Source organism: Diabrotica virgifera, chromosome 2, assembly GCF_917563875.1.
Source record: "Diabrotica virgifera virgifera chromosome 2, PGI_DIABVI_V3a".
Lineage (NCBI taxonomy): Eukaryota > Metazoa > Arthropoda > Insecta > Coleoptera > Chrysomelidae > Diabrotica > Diabrotica virgifera.
Window position 1 is genome coordinate 263,906,106 of NC_065444.1, and position 15,081 is coordinate 263,921,186.

The window sequence follows — 15,081 nt, forward strand, 5'->3', positions numbered from 1 at the left end:
TGACGTCCATTGTTAGATGGCATTCTTTTTCATACTCAGTTATTCTAGTCACCTCTTCTGGTCTATCTTCAATGTTATCGGTTAAGATGACAGTATCATCCGCATGTCGAACATTGTTAATGGAAAGGAACTCTATTTACCTTTATTCCAGCTGTTTCACTCTCAAGATCTTTTTCCAGGATCTATTCCGAGTAGGCATTAAAACGATTTGACGATAATACGCATGCCTCTCTTACTCTGCGGACATATAAATACAAGAAATATATGCACTACATATATATTTAATTTTTTTGTACAATTACAGTGATTCTTTACCCGGTGATTTCTACAAATGATTAAATCTCTTGTTTTGAAATTAACTGTGTAAAAATCATAATGTATCATTGGTGGTTGATTTCTGTGCAAAATATAGTAAAACTTCATCATCTTGAACATATTTGTGAATATATCATCGTAACAGTGTTGCTTTTATGAGCTATTAGCTGTTTGAAGTTTGAAAAGTTAACATCATCAATAACATTTTGCAATTATTTTTAAGTATTTAAATTTTGTTTGCCGTTTCTTTTCAAAGTACATACCTACATTTGTAAAGAAATAATAGTTATGTTTAATTGGGTTTTTGTAAAAAACCTTATTTTCAAAATTTTCCTTAACTTGACTGTCAGTGCACTACTGTATGCTATTTGTGCGAGAAATAGAGAAATTGTCAGAAGAAGTTGTTGAAGAACTAGCTCGAGGAAATAAGATCTGCAATTTTTTTAGGTCTTCTAGGCCTATATAAAACACCTATATATTTGATGCAGAAATTTCGGCGTCTTTTTTTCTTCATTCTTAACAATTTAGTGTCACAAATGCCATTTTCCTTTAAACTTTCAAATCTGTTCATTTATCAACTGTACCTAAGTTGAAAACACTCTTGTTAATAGAACCATTGTCTCTATTTAAGATTCCTAAAAAGAATTTAAGAAGTGTGTTACGATGATGTTTTTCTGCTCTTGGAAATCTTTTATCCCATAAGTAACCTTATCGTTATAGTAACTACTTATAGATTCTCCTCATTTGTGACTCGGTCAGTGCACGGGATTTGAAGTATTCTCCGATATAACCACATCTCAAATCCTTCCAATCTTCTGCGCATATCTTCGTTCAAGGTCCACTATTCACCACTTTAAAGAAGGACAGAGAATACGTAGCATCGCAGCATCGCAGCATTCTTACTTTTATACCAAGACAGAGGTCGTGGCTCTTGAAGAAGTCCCCCATCTTCATATATTCTGATGCTGAGGTAGTTGTAGTGCGTCATTCTTTCTAGAGGGGTCTGGTTGATGTAGACCTGACCTTCTGTTGAGTTTTTGTTGTTAATTATCATAAGCTTTGTCTTCTTTACGTTTATATTGATTCATAAGGACTTGTAGGTTTCAGTAGCTTGTAGCTTGTCCTATGAGGCAGGTGAGGCAGTGCCTCACCAGTATATCAATCGACTATTTACGTTATTTCGTTGTTTCATAATCAGTTTTTTAAATATAATTTCGCTTTTTGAAATTTCCTAAAAAACTTTATTTTTATAAAAAAATTAAACTCGGTACGGCCCTGACTCTTTATCTTTGTATCCATCTTCCACGTGCCAGTATTAAATGCATCTATGCATCATGCATCTCATTCCAACTTTCTCAAATCATTACAGATGAAGCTAGCCTCACGGCCATCCTTGTCTAGCATACTACCATTTCTTAAAATGGGACAACGACGACAGCGGCAAAATTTGAAAAATGTGCTATTAATTCTGGGAACGAAATTCATCTATCCTGGAGGCCTGCCTCAGACACGTGTTTTTTTAGTTATGAAGTTACATGACCTTGCTTCCCTTATTTGCTGTGGACGCTCTGTTTAGTACTTTCTCTCTTTTGTTGTGTAAAATTTGAAGTTGTCGATATGGAATTGAAATTCAAAATTCTATACACTGAGGCTGAAAGTATTTGAGTCGATCGCATTCACGGGAAAACTTTTAGAGAACTAATCGGCAGCAAATATTTCTTGAGGATTTCTTGTCCGGAATTTTTTGTGGGGATATTGTGTCTAAAAAATTTGTTGAGGTTATTTGTCCGGGATTTTTTGTGGAGATTTTTGTCCGGGGATTATTTGTCCGGGGATTTTTTGTCTGGGGATTTTTTATCCAGAGATAATTTGTGGGGATTTTTGTCCGGGATTATTTGTCCTAGCTTCGTCCTAGCGTTATGACGTCACAAAATCGACCTTCCGGCCATTAAAGAGAAGTTAACCATCATAATAAAATTCCTCAGGTGTAGTGTGCCTCACCACCTTCTACTATCACGAGCCGCCCCTGGTAGGTTTTCTAGGTTGTCCGCAAATACTTGCTATAGTGTCATTCTCATATCCTGCGTTTTTAGTTTGTATGATTATAAAATAGTTTTAAGAGTTGATTTGTCTATAACTCCTGCATGTAACAACGAATATTGGTGTAAAATTAGTATTTTTAATGAAAAATCAAAACTAGTATTTATGAGAAGTAACGGCAACAAAAATTTAAACACACTGTAGTAATTCAGTTATTAAACATAACGGCTCAAGTAAGATGATGGTTGTTGTACAGGAAGGATGATAACAGCTGTGCACCCTTCAAGAAGACCCTAGAAATTCTGTTATCACCCGTCATCTTTCTCTGTGCTGCGTGACTGCATTTCTTTTTTTAGGTTAGTGCTTTTATTTTTTTATTATTTTTTTTATTGCATCGTCGCACAAATTCGCATTTGTCTGTTCATTTTTGTTTAATACGTTTAATAATTTTGTTTATAAGACATGCGTTAGACCCGTACTGACATACGCAGCAGAGACAAGGGCCAAGACAACAAAGACCAAATAAATAATGAAAACAACAGAAATGAAAACCCTAAGATCCATAAGGGATATCACACTCAGAGAGAGGATACGATACGAAGACACATTGAGAGAGCTAGGCGTTCAAGACGTAGGTCGGATGGACCCTGAACGGATATCGAAATGGGCGAAGACACTGAATTAAAAACCTTTTCTTCTTTCTATCACTTCATTTCTAGACAAAAATGGACGTACGCATTCACAATTTTTTACGTCTTCTTCTTCTTTTAATAGGAGTAGGTCCTGTTTCTTCTGTTACAGTCTCAGCTGCGATTCCGAGCTCTAGCTCTCGTGGTTTTTTGGGTCTTCCTATGGGTCGCTTGGTGTTGAGCTTCAGTTAGACGGAGAGGCAGCGCTGAAAAATCTCTTTGAATTTACTAAAGCTAGATTTTTCACAGTTGATTACTGTGAGTGTGTAGAAAAACATACTGCGGTCGGTCAAGCGAAACGTAGAACAGGGGTTACTGAGAGGGTATCAAAGTTGCTTTCCTACGGAGAATCGATTTAAGGATCAGTACACACATTCTAAATTAAATTTAAATAAAAGTTATTATAGTCGGTCAGCTGTATGACGGGACAGAGCCGGTTGGTCGGCTCCAATAGTCGATTGAGGAAATGAAGCATTTTGGCTCTCAATTTTTTCGTCCAGCATGGATTTACTTGAAATTTTCACAGAAGGTAGGGAATAGTCCAAGGATCATTTTCTATATCATGCCGCTATCATACGCTAAAACCTTAGGGGTGGTTGCCACCCCATCTCAAGGGTGGGAATTTTTTATTACAGTTTAATCATGTAATTCGATGGAAACAGTGATTCTAAGAAAAAAATGTTTTTACATTTTTTTCGTAAAACTAATATTTTTCGAGTTATTCGTGCTTGAAAATAACATTTTTTCGACGAAAAAATCGACTTTTTTAGAGGGTTTTTTGAGAATACCTCGAAAAATATTCTATATATTCTTGGCGATAAAAAGTTTCTTTAAAAATGATTTTGTAGGATTTTTAAAGTGCTATAAGAGTGTGTAAATTAAATTCCGTAAGATCCCTTAGTTTTTAATTGGGACGTTGTTTAAAGGGCTCGAATAAGGGGGTGTTTGCTGGAAAATAGAGACTTTAAACAGCTGTATCTGGCTAATTATTCACTGTAATGAAAATCTATGCACAGGGTAATTTTAGTCATTAAAAAAGCTAAGTAATAGTAAGTAAGTAAAGTAAGTAAGTAAGTAATAAAAGTAGTTTATAATTTTTTTCGTATCTTCAGTATTTTCGGAGATATTTTGAAGTAAAAACTGAAAAATACCAAATTGCAAAAAATAAATTTTTCTTTAAACTCCAATTTTTCCAAAATTAGGCATTTTAAAAAGGTCAAACTCCTTGAGTGTATTATAAATATAAAAGGAACTACAGAAAGGTGAAGACCAATTTTGAATTAGGAAGGTAGTTAGGGGATTGTTTTCACTGATTTTTTCGTAGAGACAAGCAGGTACCAACATTTTTTTGATTACAAGTCGCTTAATTTTCATGCTAGAAATTTTTATTATTATTTTTTGAAATGTCTAAATGTATACTTGAAAAAAAGATTGTTTAAGTTTTCCTCGAAAAATGCAAATTTTTCCCATTATTTGGCTTTGAATATTTCAAATTATGCATTTGACATGAAAGATATTATTGGAAAAGAATTTGGTTTGTGTTACTAAAAGATACAATTTTGATATCTACAGTTTTTTTTATTAAATGCATATTTTTCGAGGTATTCTCAAAAAACCCTCTAAAAAAGTCGATTTTTTCGTCGAAAAACTGTTATTTTTAAGCGCGAATAACTCTAAAAATATTAGTTTTACGAAGAAAATGTAAAAAACATTTTTGTCTTAGAACCACTTCTTCCATCGAATTACATGGTTAAAATGTAATAAAAATTCCCACCCCCGAGATGGGGTGGCAACCACCCCCAAGGTTTTAGCGTATCATAGCGGCATGATATAGAAAATGATCCTTGGACTATTCCCTACCGTCTGTGAAAATTTCAAGTAAATCCATGCTGGACGAAAAAATTGCGAGCCAAAATGCTTCATGTCCTCAATCGACTATTGGGGCCGACCGACTGGCTCTGTCCCGTCATACAGCTGTCCGACTATAATAACTTTTATTTATATTTAATCTAGAATGTGTGTACTGATTTTCAGTCTTAGTAAAAGGAAATAATTACCTTCGGAGGAAAGCAACTTATACCCTCTCAGTAACCCCTGTTCTACGTTTCGCTTGACCGACCGCAGTATGTTTCTCTACACACTCACAGTAATCAACTGTGAAAAATCTAGCTTTAGTAAATTCAAAGAGATTTTTCAGCGCTGCCTCTCCGTCTAACTGAAGCTCAACACCAAGCGACCCATAGGAAGACCCAAAAAACCACGAGAGCTGGAGCTCGGAATCGCAGCCGAGACTGTAACAGAAGAAACAGGACCTAGTCCTATTAAAAGAAGAAGAAGACGTAAAAAATTGTGAATGCGTACGTCCATTTTTGTCTAGCAATGAAGTGATAGAAAGAAGAAAAGGTTTTTAATTCAGATGAAGTTTCAATTAATGACTTACCTCACATTATAGCTAGAACTTGCAATGTGTAATATATGAAGCCCACCTCAAGATATTCGAGAGTATATATACTGAGAAAGGTATACGGCCAGTACAAATGGAAGACGGCACATGGAGAATCAGGAGAAACGACGACAAAAATGAATTAAATGAAGGGTGTGATATTGTAAGATTTGTGAAAAGTTGAAGACTTATGACTGAGACATATCCAGAGACCAGAAGATACAAATAACAACAAAGAAAATATTACAATAGAAGCCAATAGGAAGACGAAAAAAAGGAAGAACGAGATGGTTGGATGACGTGGCAGACGACCTGAAAACCATGAACATAAGATAATGGAGAAGAAGGGCACAAGAGAGACCTGAATAGAAGGACATAGCCAGACATGCAAAGAACCATTCAGGGTTATGATGCCAAAAGAAGAATAACTAGCAATGTATAGATAATAACCGGAAATTGGCAAGCAACATGCTAAGATTGCAATAGGCAGACGAAGAAATTGTTAGATGTTGAGACCTGATTGATCGTTTAAAAATTATAAGAACTAATTATTCAAAAATTGTACTAAACCAAATACATATCATATACCTAAGTTTTATTGGCTTCGATTAAAGTGATTGTCAATGTTTATTGCACGAAGTGAATGAAAAAAAAAATCATCAGTATAGTGAACTTTTTTGATAAGAAAAGGAAAAGATACGATATTAATTCGTCAGATTCTAGAATTACTATGACCTAATTTTACCTTATTATAATTCTTAAAATCCTTGCTCCGAAACATCAGAGATTGGACCCACACAACAGGGAATGACCTAATTCATCAAGCTCAGAACAGAGAGAGATCGCCAACCTCAATAGAGAAGGCACTTGGAAGGAGTGGGATAATTTTTAAAAAATATACTGTCCACTCAGAAATCATTAAAGAACAACAATGGATGTAAACGAACCGTAGCCTCCAAGGTCGCCAGACATTACTTCTATGGATTTCTCAATCTGGGGCATGCTTACGAACATCGAAGATCGATACCATCAAAGATCTCTTTAAAATATTTTTTAGTTAAAATTATGCGAAGTTGTACGAATATGTTTCTTTTTATAGTTTTTTATACATAGTTGCGTTTTTCTTTCACTTCATACAGACTTGACACATTTACACCAGCTTTGTCACTGTAGATACAACTCTCCATCATCATTCTGAATTGGGTTATTTTAAAAACAAAAGGTGAAAGTTACAGCTTACTAATAATATATATGTCGAAACCACAAATCATTTTTTATCATCTATGCACCTAATCATCTGGTGACTGGAATATGTTTTATGAATTGATAACTATTTTAAATGTATATATTATGTTCAAATTTGACAAAGTTTATAACATTTTCTTTTGTTTTATTTTTTGGCCTTGGTTTGGAACCTTTAGTGACTACTTCAATAATCTGAAATTTTTGTTTTGATGATATTTCTCTATATTCTAAATACGGTTCTATTAGGTACCAATTTTCAACTCAGTAGTATGTTTAATATAATAAGGTATTATTTTCTAGCAGCTTATAAAAAGATAAGATATGCTAACTTATTATTCTTCTTCTCGCAGCACTACAAACCGGGGTAGCTATTGGCTGACTGCACAACTCGCTTTCATCTCGAACAGTCAGCTATTCGAGACCAATCTGACCATATGTTATCTCTCCATCGCATTCGTGAACGTCCTAAGGGCCTTCTCCCTGCCCTCTTTCCAGGTTAACTTGATAATGCGTTTATTATGAAGCCTATGAACATGGCCTGCCCATCTTAGACGTTGGGGTTTAATCACTTGGACTACGTCGCTATCCCTACACATGTGTTTGACCTCGGCATTTGTTATCCAGTGGCGTAACCAGGGGGGTTGGGGGTTATAACCCCCCCCCCATTGGGATGTACTTTGAGCTCTATACGCTTAACACCATTACTATTACATACCCCCAGAGACTCTTCAGTAGTTGTCTCTCTCTCCTGTCGTTTCCCCATTACTGAGGATCGTGATTTCTTCCAATATTCCTAACAATGTTTCTCCATTGGTCTCTATCATCAGCTGCTCTAAGAGCTTCGCAGAATGAGTTTCCAGCTGAATGCTTTATTTGGTCAGACCACCGAGTTGGTGATCGTCCTCTTGATCTTCTCCCCGGAACGTTTCCAGAAACAGTTTATCTCTCCAAACTGTCGTCACCTCTGCGAACCACGTGACCAAAGAATTGCAGTATTCGTTGCAGACATATTGTGGACAACCTTTTTTTAATCTTGAGTTTGTTTAGAATGGAAACGTTTGTCCTATGAGCTGTCCAAGGTATGAGCAGCATTCTTCTCCAGCACCACATCTCAAAGGCATCAATTTTTTGGCGCTCGCATGCGCGAAGAGTCCAAGTCTCTGCTCCATATAAAAATATTGAGAATACAAGGGCATTCACCAGTAGTTGTAACCCCCCCTTATGATCATTCTGGTTACGCCATTGTTGTTATCATTCGATATAGTATTCGGGTTCTTTTGACAGTGTCCACATCTCACACCCGTACATGGCACCAGTCTAATCACTGTTTTGTATATTCAGATTTTTGATATATTTTTGTTAGGCTCTTGGATTTAATAGTGTTATGAAGGCTGTACATACATCTGTTTCCTCCTGAAGTGTCTATTTTGTATCTTTGGTGATATTGTTATCTGAAGAGATATTTTAAACGTTCCACTTTGCCAACTGTTCTGGGGTGTGGGGTGACGAAGAGTTTTGTATGTGCATACTTTGTCGCATTGTTCCTATTCGTTTCGAATATTGGCAATCGTCGTCAAAGTAGACTTGTCAAACTATACACGCAGATTTTTCTTTTTGTTCCTCTCTAGGAGTAATTCTGATACTGATTCGCACGGTTGGCCAATCCTTCTTCTAACTTTGGTGATAACAGGTTAAATTAATAACCAAAGAATCTCCTCTCTCCTAAGGTGAGCCCATTCGCCTCTAAGCATACCTTTCCTTGGCTGCTATGCTCCAGTTATCTACACCTGTACACCTATTCATTGACCTTCCTACTGGCTGCCGTCCCACCATAATTTTACTAAGCATACCAAGTGTTCTGTCATCCATTCTTATATGCATAGTATTTTTGCATAATTTTCTATAGAGAGTTCTTTGTAACATTACTGCTATATCATTAACCAAAGAATCTGCCAACATTTAATTAGTCTCAATGGTCCAGCGTATTATGATGATAATTATACCACTCCAAGTGAGTTTCCACATTTACAGATCTGTTCAGTAACACTACTTTATACTCTGTACATAAGTTGGAGAGTCTGGGAGTTCAATAATTCTGAAAGTAATCATTCTTTGTATGATATGTCATGTGCCATTGCAGTGTTTTTTATCGTATTAACCTGCCGACCTGGCAATAAGTAGCTCCTCGAACATCTAACAGAAGTCCACGAAACACAAATCTTTTTTAAGGATGTTCGTAGATTCCCAGATCCAGGTTTTGCTATACTATACAAGATTTTTTTTGCTATGAACTATACAAGAATGTCAGTTCAATCGTTTAATAATCTTTTGGATAAATTAAAAAATTCAGTTAAGGACACTGATACTCCTATGCGAGTTATGATACTCCTATCATAACTTCAGAAGAAAAATTGGTGATTACTTTAACACTCTCTGATAACACGTACATGCCAGATTCATCTGTATTAAAACAAAGAGAAATCTAAAGGACCGAAGTACTATAGATCTCTATAGGTAGGAAAAGAGAATTTTTGGAAATAACCTTTAATCTGAGCCGTCTACATTCTGCACCTGTCGACTGATCTAGGTAAAAATCCAACAACATTCTGCTTCCTAGTACTCAAAATGTGAGTAAAAATAAAATAGAGACTGCTTACGATATAATTTGCTTCAGGGGCCACCACCATCACTTGACATATGTTTGTTCCTTATAGAGTCATCAGACTCCATAAGAAGACATGTACATATCAGGTACTCTACAGGCAGTTCTGTTGACTCGTATAAGGAAGAAACATATGTCAATTTATGGTGAAGGCCCCCTGAAGCTGTCTCTCGTTACCATCTGCAGTACTTTTACTCTACTTACATAACATTTTTTAGGATACAAATTTTCCTATTTTGTTCCCCAGGCTGTAGTAAACTACACACGAACACGAGGCAATTTTAGTTTCAAAATACGCATTAAAAATATTATTTAAGCGAAGCTGTTAACCTTTTTCTGTAAAAAGTAACCCAATTCAGTGTATCATTGAATACTTGTTAGGTATGAAAAGTACACAAAGTATGCTAACGTTATCTTTTTTATTTTCCAGTTCGACAGTAGCCCACCCATCAGAACTACCCCCTTCACCGCATCAGTGGGAATCACCCAGGGTGGTTGTACGAAGATAACGGTCGTTAATGTATATTGTACCATTCTTTGTCTCTCTATTTACCTTTTAAAAATGGACCTTCTAGTAAATAGATACTCGTCTTTACACCAAATATAAATCAGGGATTCTATGCAATGTAAAAACAAGCAAACAATACGGGACAATTTTTCGCGCTGAACAAACATTCGTCATAGTGTGTGTTTTCGTGTATATTTAGTCGGCCAGAGTGTGATTTTATCTTACAGCTTGTCCACATGAGGCGGTTTGCCAACGTCGACGTCGCGGTTTACCTGAAAAACCCAACCGCCGCGGTTCAAGTTGCCAAGGAAAAAATAGAAGCGTACACATGCAACCGCTCCGTCGTCAAACGACGGTGGTTGTAAGTTAACTAGGGGAGGAATGGGACCGCCAGTCAACCGCTCTGATGTGTACTATACAAACGTCGGCTAACCGCTGCGTCAACTGCTGGCAAACCGCCATCATATGGACAAGCGCTTACATACAATAATTTTAAGTAGATCTGCCTAAATAGCCTGTCGCGTAGTTTTTGGCAAGTTTGATTGTATTTGTTAATTTTTTGTGTAAAAGTATAACTGGTCTTTCATCATACAGCATCTAAACCTTTATTGGGGCAATTACAATTTAGTTTGAGAGATACGCAGAAAGATGAATATATGTATTTACATCACGAATATGTAAACTACAGTATCGGAAATAATTTAACGTAGGTATTAACTTTAAACGGTAGGAACGGAGAGAAATATATTTAAAACGGCATTGCGATATCAGGTTTAATATTGGGACTAACTCAAAAGGAGAAGCTCAATTGGTTTGATAGGCGGAGCCACTGTTCCGAGATAACTCAGTATTATCTGATCATTCACGGGAGGCTGTACTGAATTAAGATTAAAATGGACGAAAGAGTACTTATTTTAATTAAAAATAACATATTATTTGGTATTTTCCAAATAATATCTATATTTTTTAATATAGGTTTTGTGGAAGTGGTAAGTGGTTAAAGTGAAGTCAAAATTGACTTCAATTGTATCTTTTTTAGTGATCACATGATCTCAATTAAATTCTCACAGTCCGTAGGTAGTTGCTTAAAAATTTGCTTGTATGAAAATACAAATTGTATTACAGAAATTTGGGAAAAAACTGCTATTTGCATTTCCAGAAAATTTTGAAAAAAATAAGCAAATTGTAGATATAATTCATTTCAAACATATTTTCTATATGAAAATTTCCACATGCGTTGAGAAAAACGAGTTTTCTTGGAGATAAATTATTTTAAAGAGTGCATGTGTATTTTAAAGTTCTTGTCAGAGTCTTCTTTCGGTGCGTCATTAATTTTGACGTCATATATGATTTTAAGGATGTCGGGAATCATTGCATGCCATTTTAGTTAAATCTGACAATTGTCAGAATCGGAATCAGCCTAAAGCTTTTATTTGCAATTTGGTATAAAAACAAATCAATAGTGTTTATTATATTTATAAAAAATTCTATTCTTTGATTTGTATAGTCTCATATATTGTATAGATTATAGTCGTATAGATAACAGGTAAATCATTTTTTTCCGATTATAGCGTCATCTATCAACAACTAGAATAAATGTTATAAATGTTATAATCACGGACATACTTTTTTCTTGTTGTTGTTCTGAAGCTATTTTCTTGTGGCATTTTTGCAATTAACTAGTTTTAATGGAAAATAAGCCACACTTTTACTAAAAAAAATGGTTTTATTAACTTATTTTATTACTTTTTTTCTGTCACTTCCAACTTAATGCGTTAGAAAGAAATCGAAAAACTGTGACGCACTGAAGGAAGACTCTGGGAAGAACCATAATATCTTGTTATTTATTTTGATTTTGCACAAGTAAGCCTAGGAGGTAGATAACGGAGTAAATGCTGCTTTGAGACACGTGATAAATATGATAATCCCTTAAACATTTATTAGCCTTGACCACTTGATGATCATTTATTTATGACCAAATCTCTTGACTTTTAGTTGAATTTGTTTTGCCTCTTCCATCTTTATGTTTATGAGATCATTTGTCATCAGCCAAAGCGAGAGATAAACAAAGAAAATAATGAAAAAACGTAAGATTGGTAGTTTGTATAATTATAACATAATTTATGACTTTGGAGACAATACAAAAAAAATCACAGAGCATAAAACATCCACTGTCATATCTTTCCAGCCAAAGCTGGCTGTGGCCTACAACCATAATAATACAAAGTAAAATACTTATCTGCTGATTGGGATGTGACATAACCTCAATAATAACAACAAATTGGCGGTTGTATGCATCTTTTCAACAAATTTCTCTCTTAATTGTCTTTTGATAACGATTTCCGGTGTGGAAATCAAAACGGTATTTTTTAGGTAAATAAATACATAATTGTCATTACAACCCAACTGTGGCTAATCCTATATAAACATAACAGTTATCAAAAAAATGATTTTTGCTATATGATGAAAAATCAACAACAAAATATTATATATCTAGAGACTGGAAAATATGCACTAAAAAATGTCTAAAATATGCATGCAATATGCATTTTAAAACAAGCTGAATATGCACAATTAACATGCAAATATGCATTTATATATGCACTTATTTTTATATGAATAATTTTATGGTTTACGTTAAATACATAAATAAATAAAAAATAATAAAAATAAATAAATAGGTTTGAATTTAAACCAAATTGTATTATTATTTCTTAATATATTTTTTTAACTTCAGGTTTTGTGACAAATAAAACGGCAAAATATTTTATTTTGACCACAAGATAAATAAGAGTACAATAAAATAAATGTACATATTTTTATTGTTACAATATTGATTCATATTTTCTAAACTAATATTATAAAAAGAGTACAATAAAACAAATTTACATATTTTTATTGTTACAATAAATAATCATATATTGATTCATATTTTCTAAACTAATATTATGTCTTCTATCTGTTAATATTTGTTTATAGGCAGAAAAAGATCTCTCAACGTCACAAGATGTAATTGGGGCATATTTAAACTTTGCTATTAGAGACGGATCCATATTAATATTTTCATCGAAGTTTCCAAAATTGATTATATTATTTATTGAACGCAATAAAGTGAAACCCTCATTTTTGTTTAAAACGTCATCAAGTTTATCTTTAATTTTTACTCCAATTTCCCCATTCAGATTTGTTATTTTCTGTTTAACCGAATCAACAATAGACATACTATTGTGAAGACATAAATTTTGAGCCTCTAATTTTGTAATTGAACTTTCAATGATATCGAAATTCGATTTTATATACAACAATTGATTTTTAATAGACTTTTCTTTAAAAATATTTTGACAGTTATCAATAGCGGTACAAGTCGGATCAAAACTTGAAATAACGCTTTTGATGTCGTCGTAGTGTTCAGATAAAAATATAGCACTTTTAAGCCAAGTTCCCCATCTGGTTAATACTGGTTCTGGTGGTAAAGGAATATCGGGAAGCATCTCCCTATATACCTGTACACGTAGTGGTGCTTTCAGAAATACTTTTTTTACATTATTTATTAAGGTGTTTACATTGGGAAATTCAATTCTAACTTTCTCTGCAACTCTGTTTAGGCCGTGCGCCAAACATGTACAGTGAATTAAATTAGGGAAAAAGATTTTAAGATTGGATGCAGCTTTCATCATATATGAGGCGGCATCACTAAGCATTAATAATATTTTTTCAAATGGTACTTGATCAGGTAAAAAAAAATTTGTTAGGGATTCGTTAACAAATCTAGCTATTGTAGCATAGTTTGTTTTTTCCAAACATTTTACACTAATTAAGTATGAGTTTTTAAAATCGCCAGAGTCGTTAAGAACTCCAACAATTAGATTCGCAATTTGTCGACCCTTTGTATCCGTTGTTTCGTCGACGGAAATCCAAAGATATTCGGCTTTTAACTGATTTTTAATACTCGTCATCACATCTTTGTAACATGCACTGACATATTTTTTCCGAAGAGTTGAAGAACTTGGTATTTGAGCTGGTTTATCTTTAATCTTGCAATAAGTTTTTAAAAAGTTTTGACACGATTTATGTTCTAACTTGTGCAGAGGGATATTGCAGTTCAAAAAAAAATGGCATAAATCCTTTGCAAAGGTTTCTTGCCCAACTGACGTATTCTGAATCTGCAAACTGTTCTGTAGAATCTGCTGGCGAGGTTTATTATCATTTTTTGATAGCTTAGTTTGGTGAAGTGAAGTTTTTATGTGTTGAACTACTTGGAATTTCTTTTGACATGGAATCTGGAATATAATGATAATGATGTTTTAGATGTTTTCGTAAATAGATACCTACATTAAAATGATCAAACTTTTTAAACCTCCCCCAATTTTTTTTTATTTCTCAAAGTGAAATTGAAATCGTCAAACAATAAAGTACAGTCAGTGTACCGTAGTATACAGGGTGGGCCACTCTCAACACCTCGCTCTGTATAAGCCAAACCGTTGCGAACTTTAAAAAACAGTTTTTGAAGAAATGGGACGGTTTGTCATTTTAGAATAGACAGACACATAGATGTGCAAAGAAGTTTGATAAGTTTAAAAATCTATTGAAGTGGAGAACTTACCTTTTTATCACAAATGGTGCAAAACATACTTTCACTGTCGATAACTTTTAGATGATTGTTACTTCCAATCCAACTTCTGAGAAGACTTGATTTTTCCCTTGCTACTTTAGGCATTTTCACAATAATAATAAAATGATTTTTTTACACAGTATAGTCAATAACTTGCAATCACAAAAGTTGAATAATCGGCGATTGATTTAAGACTAACCATTCATAAAATAAAATAATCTATCCTACCCTTAAAATGCTTAAAATTTCGTTTTGGTTGGTTTTCCCAGAATAATTCATAGTTGGCCGACACCAGCAGAAAGTACAGGTAATATTTGTAATGTTATTCAAAATATAATCGGTATTTACTTAGGTAATTTGTAAATTCTGAGAAGTCTATAAATCTTAAATATCCGGATAATGATACCTGCAGCTATAAATAACGCCCATTATGTTTATGGGTACAACAACAAAGGAGCTTAACAGCAAAATATTTACTTTCACATTTTATTTTAATGGATGTTGATGTTACTAATATATACCTTATTTTTAAATGGGGTAGAGTAAATTCCCATCAAAATATGCATT

At 34.1% G+C, this 15,081-nt stretch overlaps 1 protein-coding gene across 4 annotated transcripts in view; it reads left to right on the plus strand.

Annotated features, from left to right (window-relative positions):
* LOC114332601 (serine/threonine-protein kinase NLK) overlaps positions 1-12,516 on the plus strand; it is a 498,632-nt gene extending 486,116 nt beyond the window's left edge. The window contains exons 9-10 of one of the 4 annotated variants that reach the window (XR_007696651.1): positions 2,612-2,711; positions 9,825-9,958. Coding sequence is in view for 1 of the 4 variants with exons in the window: in XM_050644606.1 (XP_050500563.1) it covers positions 9,825-9,903 (79 nt within the window). In the remaining 3 variants the exon portion in view is untranslated. Of the gene's footprint in view, positions 1-2,611; positions 2,712-9,824 lie in introns of all 4 variants that reach the window. The other 3 variants (XR_007696650.1, XM_050644606.1, XM_050644607.1) reach the window with 3 other exon arrangements.
* The last annotated feature ends 2,565 nt before the right edge of the window (positions 12,517-15,081 follow it).